Below are 12,499 nucleotides of genomic sequence, written 5' to 3'. Positions count from 1 at the left end.
CGGAGCACATCCCTACTATTAAGATCTTAAGTCCTATCAATTTCAGTGAGACTTGAGCTTGCAAATTTTCACTGCATTGTAACCATTGTAACATAGGCCTAATCTACACCAAACAGGATATTGCACTGTGAAAGCGGTATGAAAGTGGTATATAAAAAGCAGGAGCCACACCAAGCAGCATATAGCGGTATGAAAGCGGTATATGGCATGTGCCAATGGGCCCCAACACTTGTCAGTGCACTTCGATGCCGCTATAAAGCAGTTGTGTGGCTCCTGCCTTTTATATATTGCTTTCATACCGCTTTCATAGTGCAATATCCTGCTTGGTGTAGATTAGGCCACAGTGATAAATCACAAACAGAGGGAAATTAAAGACAGGGGGTAGTATCCAGTATTGTCACAACACTAGTGCAATCAACACTAAAGCAACATCATTAGTGGAGCAAATAACTTTTTCCCTTTGCACTAGCAAACACTATTAATATTAGATACTATCTAAGGAGCTACCTTGCAAAAAATGATAGCATTAAGGTATTTTTGAAGGAACTTGGCAATTTTACCTACCATCAGAAACTAAAACACATTTAATGCTAAACAATGCTAGAGGGGAAATATTTTGGGAGCATCTCCTGCAAACGTACCAGATTTGTTCTGACTAGCATTAGCCAGAAAGCTACTGGAGGAACATTTCAAAACCACAGAGTAGGATAACTTTTTGAAATTTGAAAGTGGAATCATCTTTCTTTTCTTTTATTTGTTAATGCTTGCACACACTGGGATCAGGAAAAATTTTATTCCCTGCATGTGGTCTTGGGTTTCTTTCTGTACTTCCTAACCCCACAAAAGGATCCTCTGAAGCACAAGGAGACGCTAAAATAAAAAGACAGAATATGTTGTGTTCTGTGGAGATGTGCCCAGTAAAATTTTCCTAAGGGGATGACTTTTGCTTCCATTCATACTGATTGCCTCTTTTGGGGGGGGTCAGGTGGGACTTCTCCCCCACGGATGGGTTTGGCAGTGATCCCATGCTTACCCCCCCACACACACACACACAATATGCAGCCCAGCTCATATAGAGGAGTTATCTCAAGTTATTTACCTTTCAAGTACTTTTCGGGAATACGGGCTGCATAAGACGAACATGTGTGTATTATTATTTATTGCATTTATATACCGCCCCATAGCTGAAGCTCTCTGGGCGGTAATGGTGGTCTTGCCTCACCACAGGGGTTTAGCTTTAGAGGGAAGCTCAAAATGCAAATCTCCCCAGTTCAAGTCTGGACTCATTTTGAACTAAGAAGGAGAAGAAGTAGAGGAGGAAGAAAAAAAGAAGGAAGGAGAGAAGGAAATGCACATTATTATTATTTATTATTATTTATTTATATAGCACCATCAATGGGGGAATACTTGACTTGGCAGTAGTACATGTGAAAATAATCTCACGATTGTAATCGATCACAAACAGAATACGAGGCAGCAGTGTCATGCAGATGCAAAAGAGGCTAATGCAATTTTATGGTGCCTTAATAGTTTCCATGTCACCAGAAGTAATATTTCCAATTTTATGGAAGTGGACCTAATCTGGAGTACTGTGTTTGGTTTGGGCATCACCACTTGATGAAGGACTGGGTTGAGAAGACACCAATGAAGACAGTCAGGCTATGGAAAAGCAATCCTATGAAGAAAGGCTGAATGAACTGGGTATATTTCACCTGGCAGGGAAGGGGGTCCATCCTTCATCCATTTGGGCATTTCAGGAATTCCCATTGAAATGCTCATCGGGAACACCTGAAACGCAAAAATGGACTTTTGCCAGGGGCAGGGGGGCAAAGGGACTTAGGATCACACCTTACTAGAGTGGTTCAGATTCCATAACCTATTCATCGCTTTCATTACTATGATTTTTATTTCTGAGCTCAAATCTAACTAACAAAGCAGCCTGTTAAGTCTGACTTGGTTTATTCCTACCCTTAAGACTGGGGATCGAACTACTTCCAGGTAAGAATCATTTGACTTTTCTTCCAAGTAAATAGTCCTGTATGAAATGTGTGGATCAAGATTTCATAAGACAGTACAGAAGCAATTTGGGGGCACGAGGGAGAGATACTATCCTTACTTCTCCCAAATGGCAGCTGATCTGCTTGAGAGAAGTAAAATTTTCAGAAATTTCAGGAAAATGGGTTTTTCGGGGGTGGGGGTGGGGAGAGGTTTAGAAAAAAAGGGAACTTTTGGAAAAATTGAAAAATAAGCAATATTCATTTTTAGCACACTTTACAGATCTAAAATGACTTCGTTGCTTTAAGGCAATCTTCCCAATAAGACGTTATTAGAATTCTATATAAGGTGTTTGGTCTGTGATGTTTATTTACATGTCTTGGTCATCACCTGACAATCCATTTCTGAAGTGGACTGGAACAATTCACTATGAGCTTTTCTACACGAGGCATTTATTGTGTGCTTGTCATTCGCTACTCACAGTTGTTTATGGGTTTTTAGACAATGACACGACCCTCCAGTTTTGCTCCTGTTTTTAAAGACCAGTTTCTGCAAGTCTTTTAGAGCAGGGAAAATGTGGGCCATTGAGTCCGGCCCCCTGTTCAAGAAAACGCTACCACTTCTGAAAGCGAAAGAAAATCCTGTTATCACTTGTGTATTGGCACTACTCTGCTATACCACAGTGCTACCTAGAGGTTATGTAGCAGAAAAGCAGGAGAAAGAACCTCGCTTCATGTAGTACTCAGATCTCAATTCTGCAACAAAACTGAAAATAGATACAGTGGATTAACAGCCCCACGTAGAAAAGCCCTGTCTCTCATCATCAGTTCCCCATATTTGAAATAGGAATGATAGTGACCTTCCTCACAGCAGTGTTATACTTTGGAAACCCTGAAAAAAGTGTGAGCCAATCAACAAATAATCCTGTTCTTTTAGCTGAGGGCCAAAACATAATTACTTTCCTATAAAGTAGGAATGGGAGAACCTCATCAGGACTTTAGGGTGGGAATTAGGCTTTCTGCATTAGGCTTTAACTCTCACCACTCTGCTGTGGATCCAACCTGAATTGGGGAACCTGTGCCTGCAATTTCTATTGCAAAATTGGAAATGGGCGAAAGAGTTAAAGTCTCCTTACCCTTAGACTAGGGTCCCAATCTGGTTCAGGGCCCCTGTGCCTACTTCAGAGCAAGAAAATGAACACTACACTAGCTGCTATCTGTGCCTTTAAATTAATGTCTACTTTGGCCCTCCCGGAATCAGTTTGGTAGGGTATTATGAAACAAATTCTAAGCTAAATAAAAGCAGATGTGGCTTTTAAAAGAAATGAAAATTAGAATTATACAAGTAATGAAAATGGATCGGAAAAGACCACCACACGGTGTGCAATTATCATAAAAGGTCTCATCTGATTACGTTTACAAAAATACCTTTTATTAGCAGATACAGGTCTTTTCCCTTTATTTTGCTGAACTGCCTCCCTCCTCCTCACTATTTTGTACTGAAAGAAATGTTAAAGTGGCAAACCACGTTAGGATCACAGCTATCTTGTGTAACGCCTGCAAAACCTTTTATTTTAACTCCAAATGTCATACTTCATCATGCAGCTTGTCAGCTATTGTTGCTTTTTAATGTACTGAATTCAATCATGCTGACATAAAACTTGATGTGGATTAACACAACAATTAAAACAAAAGGGGGGGTTAAATTTCCTTGATTCCAAGTGCTCTTATGACCTAAATATCAAATAAAAATGGAGACCCAGTAAATAAGAAGAACAAATCACTGCAGAAAGTAATTTCATCGTAGACTAGACATCTTCCTGAGCTTATACAATAACCAGCCAAGTGCTGTCACTTCTCTTAAGCAGGCCTTTAATGACACCTACATTCATGGATTTTATTCATCACTCATTACTGGTTTCCAAGAAACTTGAAGAACAAAATGGTTATTTACATATATGATTAAGTGCAGGATATTTGCAAAACTAAGTATGTCTGGAAGCATGATGAAATTGACATCTGTAACTTACAGGCTGGTAGGGAGCAAGTAGTAACAAGCCCCAGCAAGGTTGAGCTATTCATGGGCTAGATGCTCTTGAGGCTATAAAAAGGCAGAATTGGCCTGTGCCATTTTGGGATTCCTGCATAGCTCCGTTTCTCTCTGACTTTTGCCTTGAGTATTCATACCCCTCGAAGGTAGAGGGAAGGAACAGCAGTGTCCAACCCCTGGTGGTGGCAATGTGGACTCATGAGTCCTGGCAAGGTGGGAGTGAGGAATCAGACTTTGCATTCTTATCCAAGAGCTTGGAAAAAAGAACACAAAGTGATCTTCTCACTGCCTCTCCTGCTCCCACTGATTAGCAGTGATGGTGGTAGCAGTAGGTAGAACAGGAGCAGGTGAAAGACAGAAGGAACAGGTGGCCAGAACTGGAAGAAGGCAACCCTCATCTCAGGAATTATCTCAGTGCTTGAATGTTAGCATGATAAATTTGAATAAACAGTAATTGCATGGATGCAATGCTTGGTAGACTGCAACCCAAGGATGGGTTGACATGACTAGCTGCAGTCTGATCATGAGAGCCATGTGGAATTCTCCTTTGAACAGTATATGAAAGAGGCAGCAGGACACAATTCTACATTTATCCTCACCATGTTGAATGAGTGGTGCAGCAAGACTTTTTACACTATTGGCACTAGTTTATAGGCGGCATTGTTTGATACTGGCAGCAACTACATTTATTTATTTATTTATTTATTTATTTATTGCATTTATACCCTGCCTTTTTCCCCCTCAAAGGAACCCAAGGCAGCGTACATAATCCACCTCCTCACTTTAGCCTCACAACAACAACAACCCTGTGAGGTAGACTGGACTGAGTGTCTGTGAGTGGCCCAAAGTCACCCAGTGGGTTTCCATGGCTGAATGGGGACTAGAACCCAGATCTCCTGACTCACAGTCCAACACTTTAGCCGCTACACCACATTAAGAACATAATGAAAGAAGAACCCTGTTGGATCAGACTAAAAGCCTATCTAGTCCAGTATTTGGTTTGCACCATGGCCAGCCAGATACCTATGGTATCCCCCCCCCAATCTTCCGCATTAGACAAAATCTTAACAGCCACTCTAATTTTTCATTTGTACTGTTAATTTCAGGTCTGTGTTTAACATCTTAGAGCAACCATAATAACATATAATAAACTTAAGAGGTATTATGCTACTGTTCACCAAGACAAATCAAGGGGAAGTGGTAAGAGGCTTCAAAAAAGACATTGACTCCCCTAACAGTGTCTAGCTATTCTACACAGAAGTCTGCCTCATAGACTAAGAAACCTGAATCCCACTGTGTACACCGAAAATACCCTATTCTTTCCCTTACTGAAGCTAAATCCATCTATCCACCTTCTAATACTTCTTTCAAAATGAAAACATGCCACTTTTTATATTTCATAATTATGGCCACTGTAAACATCATACTTTGTTGTTTTTAACAGTTTTATTAATTAACTTAACTGTTTTTATATTTTGATCCTTGTTTTGCATTTTGCTTTGTAGTTTACCAATAGCCACCTTGAGTACCATATGGTGGAAAGATGGGATACAACATGTAACAAATAAATAAATAGATTTATGGAAGTCAATACTTTAAACAGCCAAGATAAATCAGTAAAGGTGTCCAGAAAAAGACAAGGATCAAAAATTTCATCTTGGTTTCAATAAATTGGTTTATACTATGTATTAGTAAGTGGTTTTAAAAAAGCTTTGATTTTTAGCACGTGGTGGAATCAGCTCCCTTTCATTATTGTTTGTTCAGTTTTTTGTGGGAGAAGAATCACATGAATGTGGGCTTCACATAATCAGTATTTGTGTGGAACACCCAGCTCTTTTGAGATGTAATGTTTCTGGTGAACAAGAAGGTGTTCCTTCCCCCATATATAAATGGTACCATCCCAATTAAATTGATGGCCAGAGAATCAAGTCCTTATTAATTTGACTTCACTTTTCAATTTCATGCATACATGTGTAATAATATTTATTTCAGATAATTTCTATATCACTTTTCGTTTTTAAGAAATGTTTATTATTATCTGTAATAATAGTATCCAAAAAAACAGAGTGTTAAAGAGAATATAGATGCTGTGCTCAACAAACTTATAATAAAATTTAAACACAGAAGAAAATACTTAAAACAAAATAGAACAAAATGCAAAACTGGAGGAGAAAGAAACTAAAATGGTTAAACACAGGATAGCTGAACAAGGGGAGAATTAAGTAGCTTTCTAAAAATAGGAGAATTTATTTAATGAAGTTTGGTTGGTAAATATTTTTATAGATATGATCCAATAAGGGGAAAAAGCACGTATGTGAAACAAAGGAAGAAATATGGAATCTGACAGCAATAAGTGAGAAACGCGAAGATTGATAAAAGAAAGGAGTGAAAGAAAAGCAAGAGCTAGAGATGAACACGTCTGGTTGTATTAACAGCAGTATATAGTAACAAAAAGTATTATTAAGAATGCTTTTTGTATTTTAGTAAAAGAAAACAGACCTAAAGAGTACATCAGGAACAAAAAATAAATAAACATTTGAGAAAACAAGAGACCCAAAGTTACGATTTCATTTTCAAGTAGTAGTAAACACAGGTCGCATTATACAACCACAGATATGTGGATCATGGCGACTGCAAAGCCTCAGTTCAAAGACTATTACGTTTTTGTGAAGGAGACAGCGCAACACATGGTGGCTGGTCCTACTCTCGCTCTTACGTTTCTGGCTGCCACTACAAAGCCATCATTGCTCAAGCAGAGATTAGTTTGGAACGCCCTCACTCCATCTGTGCCTTGGCTTGTTCTATGCTAAAGTACTGGCTGTGGTTAGGAGGCAAACATCACCGCCGGAGTTTTAAGGGAGACAGGTAAAATGTCCCCTTTTCAGGGAAATCTGGAAACATCTGTAGCAAGTCTCTATATGTTGTGGAAGTACCTTTAGAATTTTGACCACCCCAACAGCGAGACAAAATATTTTTATATGAGGGGGGGAGGCATTATGTAAACGCTATTGTGATCAGTTCTTTGTCTAATGGATTCATTCCTACTTAAAAACCAGATATAAATTTATCAAGGTAAAGCCTTGTCAAACACACTGAATACATTACCACATATGTCTTATGCTGGAGGCGGTAGATATGCTATGTATACCATTAAACAGACCTCGTTCTCCTTAGTTTCTGTATCATGTAAATCCCCAGCAGACTTACATCCCAATTATGCTCTCGATTAAATTAATCACCAAACTATTCAAGACCAATAAATAAGGAAAGCTCTCAATTTATAATTTGTTTCCATGACCATGCAAAACTACATTCATACAGACTTTTAACATTCAAGGAACTCGTGAAAGGAAAATCATACAGAGGTGTGGGTGGCAGCATTAACATACTTTCACTCTCTATATCTTCTTAAGGTCTAGCCTTTAGTAATATTGCCATACATTATTTGGAGGTTGTAAGACATACATACACTCCGATTGTTGTACAAGTAAGAAAGTAACCAATAAATTACCTGCACTTCGTAGGTTAGGGTCTAAATCGGGCATCTCTTTGCATGCTTCTGGACTAACACTATATATAGAAGCTCCTGCTTCATTGGTAATGCTGCGGAATATAAAGCAAATAATCAAAACATTGCAAAATACACTGCATGGAGCCAGAAGACAATTTCTTGCATATTAACAACATTAATACAATATACAAGCTGAATGTTTATTTTTTAAAAAGGGATGTCAGAGTTTAAAATGTACCAGCCACTATATGAAATTGCACCTTTGTAAGTTTGCCTGCTGTGAACCTCAGAATATGTATTTAAAAGCAATTTGAATCAAAATGTACGAGATTTCGTTCCGATATTTAGGGTTCAAGTGCCAGACCTGTAATAACCATACATGTGAATGTCTCTAGGGTACATATCACCTTTCACTCCTGCCACATTCTCTTTTGTTTTCATTTTGTTATTGATAAGTGAAAGAATGCTTGTTTGATTTTATTCTGGTTTAACACCCACTACCGCACCCAAAATACCCACCTGAAAATCTCCTGCCTCCCAGCTGAGACTATTTGCACATGTATATTTTCCAGTATTAAAAGAACAAAACTGACAGGACTGCTTCCTATCTTTGCATTCTACTGGGCTATGTATATGGCTCATGCCAATTATCATTTAACATAAAACATTCAGAACACATCTAAAAATAGATCTATCTAAAATAAAGTTACTTAATATGTAGATGAATGGAGCAGAATTGAAAAGCATTTTGCAAACTGGGAAAAAAGGATTGAACAATCCTTAGTACAAATTGATTTATTTATTATATTACATTGTTTATTTATTTAGGCCACATATTAGAAAAACTAACATCACAGGATAGTAACAAGACATAATTGTCTGTTCACCAGAACTATCACTGACCAATTTCTAATTGCTACAGCAGGATAGATAAGTGTATTGCTGTCGGTAGTCACTGAATTGCAAAAATAACACACTACCAAACCTGTAAAAGACCGACCTCTCTCTCTCTCTCTCTCTCTCTCTCTCACACACACACACACACACACACACACACACACACGTACATTAAAGCATTTCTGAATATAAAGCACAGCACTACGTCACAAAACTGTGATAAAACCAGACATTTCTATTGCTATCCCATCTTACCACAGGACACTGATTCCCTCCTAACCGCCCAACACACACACACTCACACACACACACATACAGCTGTCTCTTCTAAAAGCTACTAGAGTCCAACATCACATACAAGGCTGGCCTTAATAGCTGAAGTTACCAAACCCAAAATGCAAACTTACAAGGCAGGAGTATCAACTTTCCTTCACTTAAGCGCACTCAAATGCCCTCAAAGTTTTAGCCAGATATGAAGGGTGAACTCAAATAAAGAGCGAAATTGTATCATATTTTAAAAGGCTAACACAGAAATCCTGAGGAGAGGATCAGCTAAGAGAAAATAAGCTCCTTTTCACCTACTATTGAAAACCTTAACTGAATACACTGAGCGAAAACAATGGCATTTCTGTTCATAGCAAAGAACCTGCCCCTTTAAGCCCCTTTAAAAATCTACAGGTCAGAGGAAATTGGACTCAAGTTTATTCAGATATTCAAAGCCCACGATGCACACAGTTGTTCAAGCTGCCAAGAAACCATTTATTATAAAGTATGTTTTGATTGATTGATTGATCGATCGATTGATAGATAGAGTCTCTTCCTCCAACTGAATTTGTGGTTTACCATCATTAGCAAAAGAAATACGACACAGAAGAACATAGTCAAAAAGGCATTTGGGTGGGTTTGTTGTTGTTTTTTAAAAAACACAATACACTTTCAAAATGTTCTGAATTACACAGATTGCTAAGCACTACATGCAGAAAATGCTCCCCAACTCTTTTCCATCACAGGGTTGAAAAATAAAATGAGAGGAAAAAATGAACTTTTAGACATAGCTGAAACAAAATCCATTTTTCACAAACACAATTGCTTTAAATCCCATTTTCCTCCGCATTTCCAATTCAAAAGTAAAACCAGCAGGGATTTTAAAAAGATATTTATTCCATTTCAAAAACAGAACCCTTTGAGCATTCCATCCCACGTGAAGGGCATTTAGAAGCAACACTTTCCAAATAAGAGTTTGCAGCTTCATATTTGAAAGTGCTCTCGATCGCTAAAATCCCTAATTAATTAATTAATTTTGACAAACTCTGGTGAATACAGAGGGCCCTAATTGAGGCCACAGAACAACGCTAAACGTTTTGCAGAGAAAAATCCAAAAATCTTTTCTCTTGTGATGCACAAAAGGAGCCGCCTTTCAGGTAATTTTTCTCAACACTCTTGTCAATCATATTTGATTATGGCTAATAATGGTTTCCAAAGGGCATTCTGACTTTAAATAAAGTACGTTAAAACACAGCCCACGTTGAACACATTTCACCTTACCACTGCATAAAAATAGGATTTAAAATGCACACAGTGACATGGTGCGTAGATTATGACACCATGCTATGGAAGCATTTAGCCATTCATGGCTCTTTTATTATTTAAAAAGCACCTTAATGAGTATCCAAAGATAACTGATAGCGTTTTTATTTTCATCAGTGAATATTTGATGGAATTACCTAATTTATAGATGCAGATCATTTTGCTCCAAAAACCCACACTCCTAATTAAATGAATACATTACATGTTTAAAGGTAAGCAACATTAAAAAGACAGAAAAGTTTCAATGGAGAAAATATATTTTAGGTATTACATTTATATCACTTTGACCATTTTTCCATATTTAAAGTAATGAAATAATATGAGATACAAATGGGACAATGATGCTGAAGCAAAGGATGCACATATTTAAAAATGTACAGATATGGAAAAGTATTTTTTCCCCATAAAAAATCCCTTGCACAAAGCCAATACAAATGGCACATAAATATATACAAGACAAAATACTATGTACAATTTCCTCATTCACCTTTTTTTGTGGTAACTAGATTTTGTACACAAATGGCAGGAAAACTAAAGACATTACTGAGGGTATATTTTTCAAGGGTGAGATGTGCTTTCAGAATTTCCGCTGAAAAATTTACTCACATCCTGCCACAACAAATGTAATTATGTTTATTGCTGTTCAAATATGAAAACTCCCTCATGAAATAGGAGGCAATTGTGAAAAGGAGGACAAATTTATAACAAATGTATTAGTTTCACCTATTATTAGCCAAGACTTAATAGATTTTCTGTGATTTATTTCCGAACTGCATCAGCATGGTTGTTTGTGTGAATTAGAGTAATCTAGTTTTCTTGATCACTATCAATTACGTAAGTTTCAAGCACGATTAAATAACTCGTAGATGGGGATCTCATTATTCTGGATAATACCTGAAGTAGGGTGGAATAAGGTAGTATAGGAGGGGATCGGGGAGGGGACGGACGGACGGACTATGCCACTTTTTTTCAGTGGGCCAAATTTGAAACGAAACCATCTCTTCCCTTTCTTCTTCCATTTCAGTCATTGTTTCTAGGCCATAGGGAACATTAGGAACAGACCCAAACCAAAAAAATATATATTATTTGCAACAAAAAGGACAGACAACTGGAGGCTTAGTAGTCAATGACAATTGTCAGTGACAATTAAGCAAGAAATGACTGTGTTTTCCTTACTAAGAACATAAGAAGAGCCCTGCTGAATCAGACCATGGGTCCACCTAGTCCAGCACTCTGTTCACACAGTGGCCAACCAACCATTGGCCAAGGATGAACAAGCAGGTCATAGTGCCTCCCGCCCATGTTCCCCAGCAACTGGTGCACACAGGCTTACTAAATATTATTTGGTTGGCTTCTTTAAATGTTAAGACAACTGACACAGCAGGTTAAAGTTAATCATCAACACGTGCCTGAACAATGTCATGTGTTGTACTACAACCAGAGTCATTCGGGTTCGAATCCTCACTCAGTCATAAAACTCACTAGGTGATCTTGGGCCATTGGTTGATAAAATGGGGACCGGGAGAACAGATTCAATGTTCAAAGCTCCTCAGAGGAAGGGGAGAAGAAAACAGTAATAAATCATCATCACTGTGGTGAGCTCTGGCCCTGGTCTCAGCCTACCAGAAGAGATTATCAGGCAGCACTGATATTGTATTGGTAGCACGGTATCAGGACAATATTATACCTGTCTTGAAAGACCTCCATTGTTTGCCAGTTGTTTTCCGGGCTCAGTTCAAGATTTTAACCTTTAAAGCCCTAAGCAACTTATGACCTATCTATCTAAGGGATCTGGAAAAGCCAAAAGCAAAGGGGTGGATGAGAAGGATATTTTATTCAACAAAAGAAAAAGGTTCTAACGTGTTAGAACACATACAGGTTCTGTACATAGTCCCAAAACACATTGGAACTTTTTTCTTTCATTGAATAAAATATCCTTTTTGTCTACTCCTTTGTTTTTGGCTTTTTGGGATCCCTTAGATGGTCAGGGCATAAGCTGTCTACCCCTTAATTTTTGGCTTTTTGGCATTATTTGTGGGGGTTCCCTGATTTATTATCTAAGGGATCACCTGTATCGTTATGAACCTACCCAGTCATTAAAATCTGCAGAAGAGGCTCCTTTGAGGGTACCATTGCCCACAGACGCAATAGCCAGTATGCGAGATTTAGCTAATTGGCTTGCTCTCACTGGATTGGTAGAAATGTAGACAATAAGGCAGATCACTATTGTAATGAGATAAAGGTAAAGCACTTCACATGTTAACAGATCTGTACAACTGATAAACAAGTAGCAGCAAATGGCTCAGATTTTTAAGAGGATTGTTAGAAACAAATTCAGAGGATAGCGTAAACACGTCATCAGGATTCTAGGATTAATTCAGCCCATACATTTTTACTTTGAAGTGCAATATGTGGAAGACTGTGAATTTAAGGAAATTTAAGAAAAGTTTGGGGGAAACA

General features: G+C 38.0%; 1 protein-coding gene across 1 annotated transcript in view; it reads right to left on the bottom strand.

Moving 5' to 3' along the window:
• The window catches only part of SRBD1 (S1 RNA binding domain 1), a 207,178-nt gene that overhangs the window by 123,079 nt on the left and 71,600 nt on the right, over window positions 1-12,499 (bottom strand). The window contains exon 15 of the mRNA XM_063123963.1: window positions 7,556-7,647. Coding sequence (XP_062980033.1) covers window positions 7,556-7,647 — 92 coding nt within the window. The remainder of the gene's footprint in view (window positions 1-7,555; window positions 7,648-12,499) is intronic.

This window comes from Elgaria multicarinata, chromosome 4 (genome assembly GCF_023053635.1).
Source record: "Elgaria multicarinata webbii isolate HBS135686 ecotype San Diego chromosome 4, rElgMul1.1.pri, whole genome shotgun sequence".
Lineage (NCBI taxonomy): Eukaryota > Metazoa > Chordata > Lepidosauria > Squamata > Anguidae > Elgaria > Elgaria multicarinata.
The sequence above is the reverse complement of the archived record's forward strand: the minus strand, read 5'-3'. Positions and strand labels throughout refer to the sequence as shown.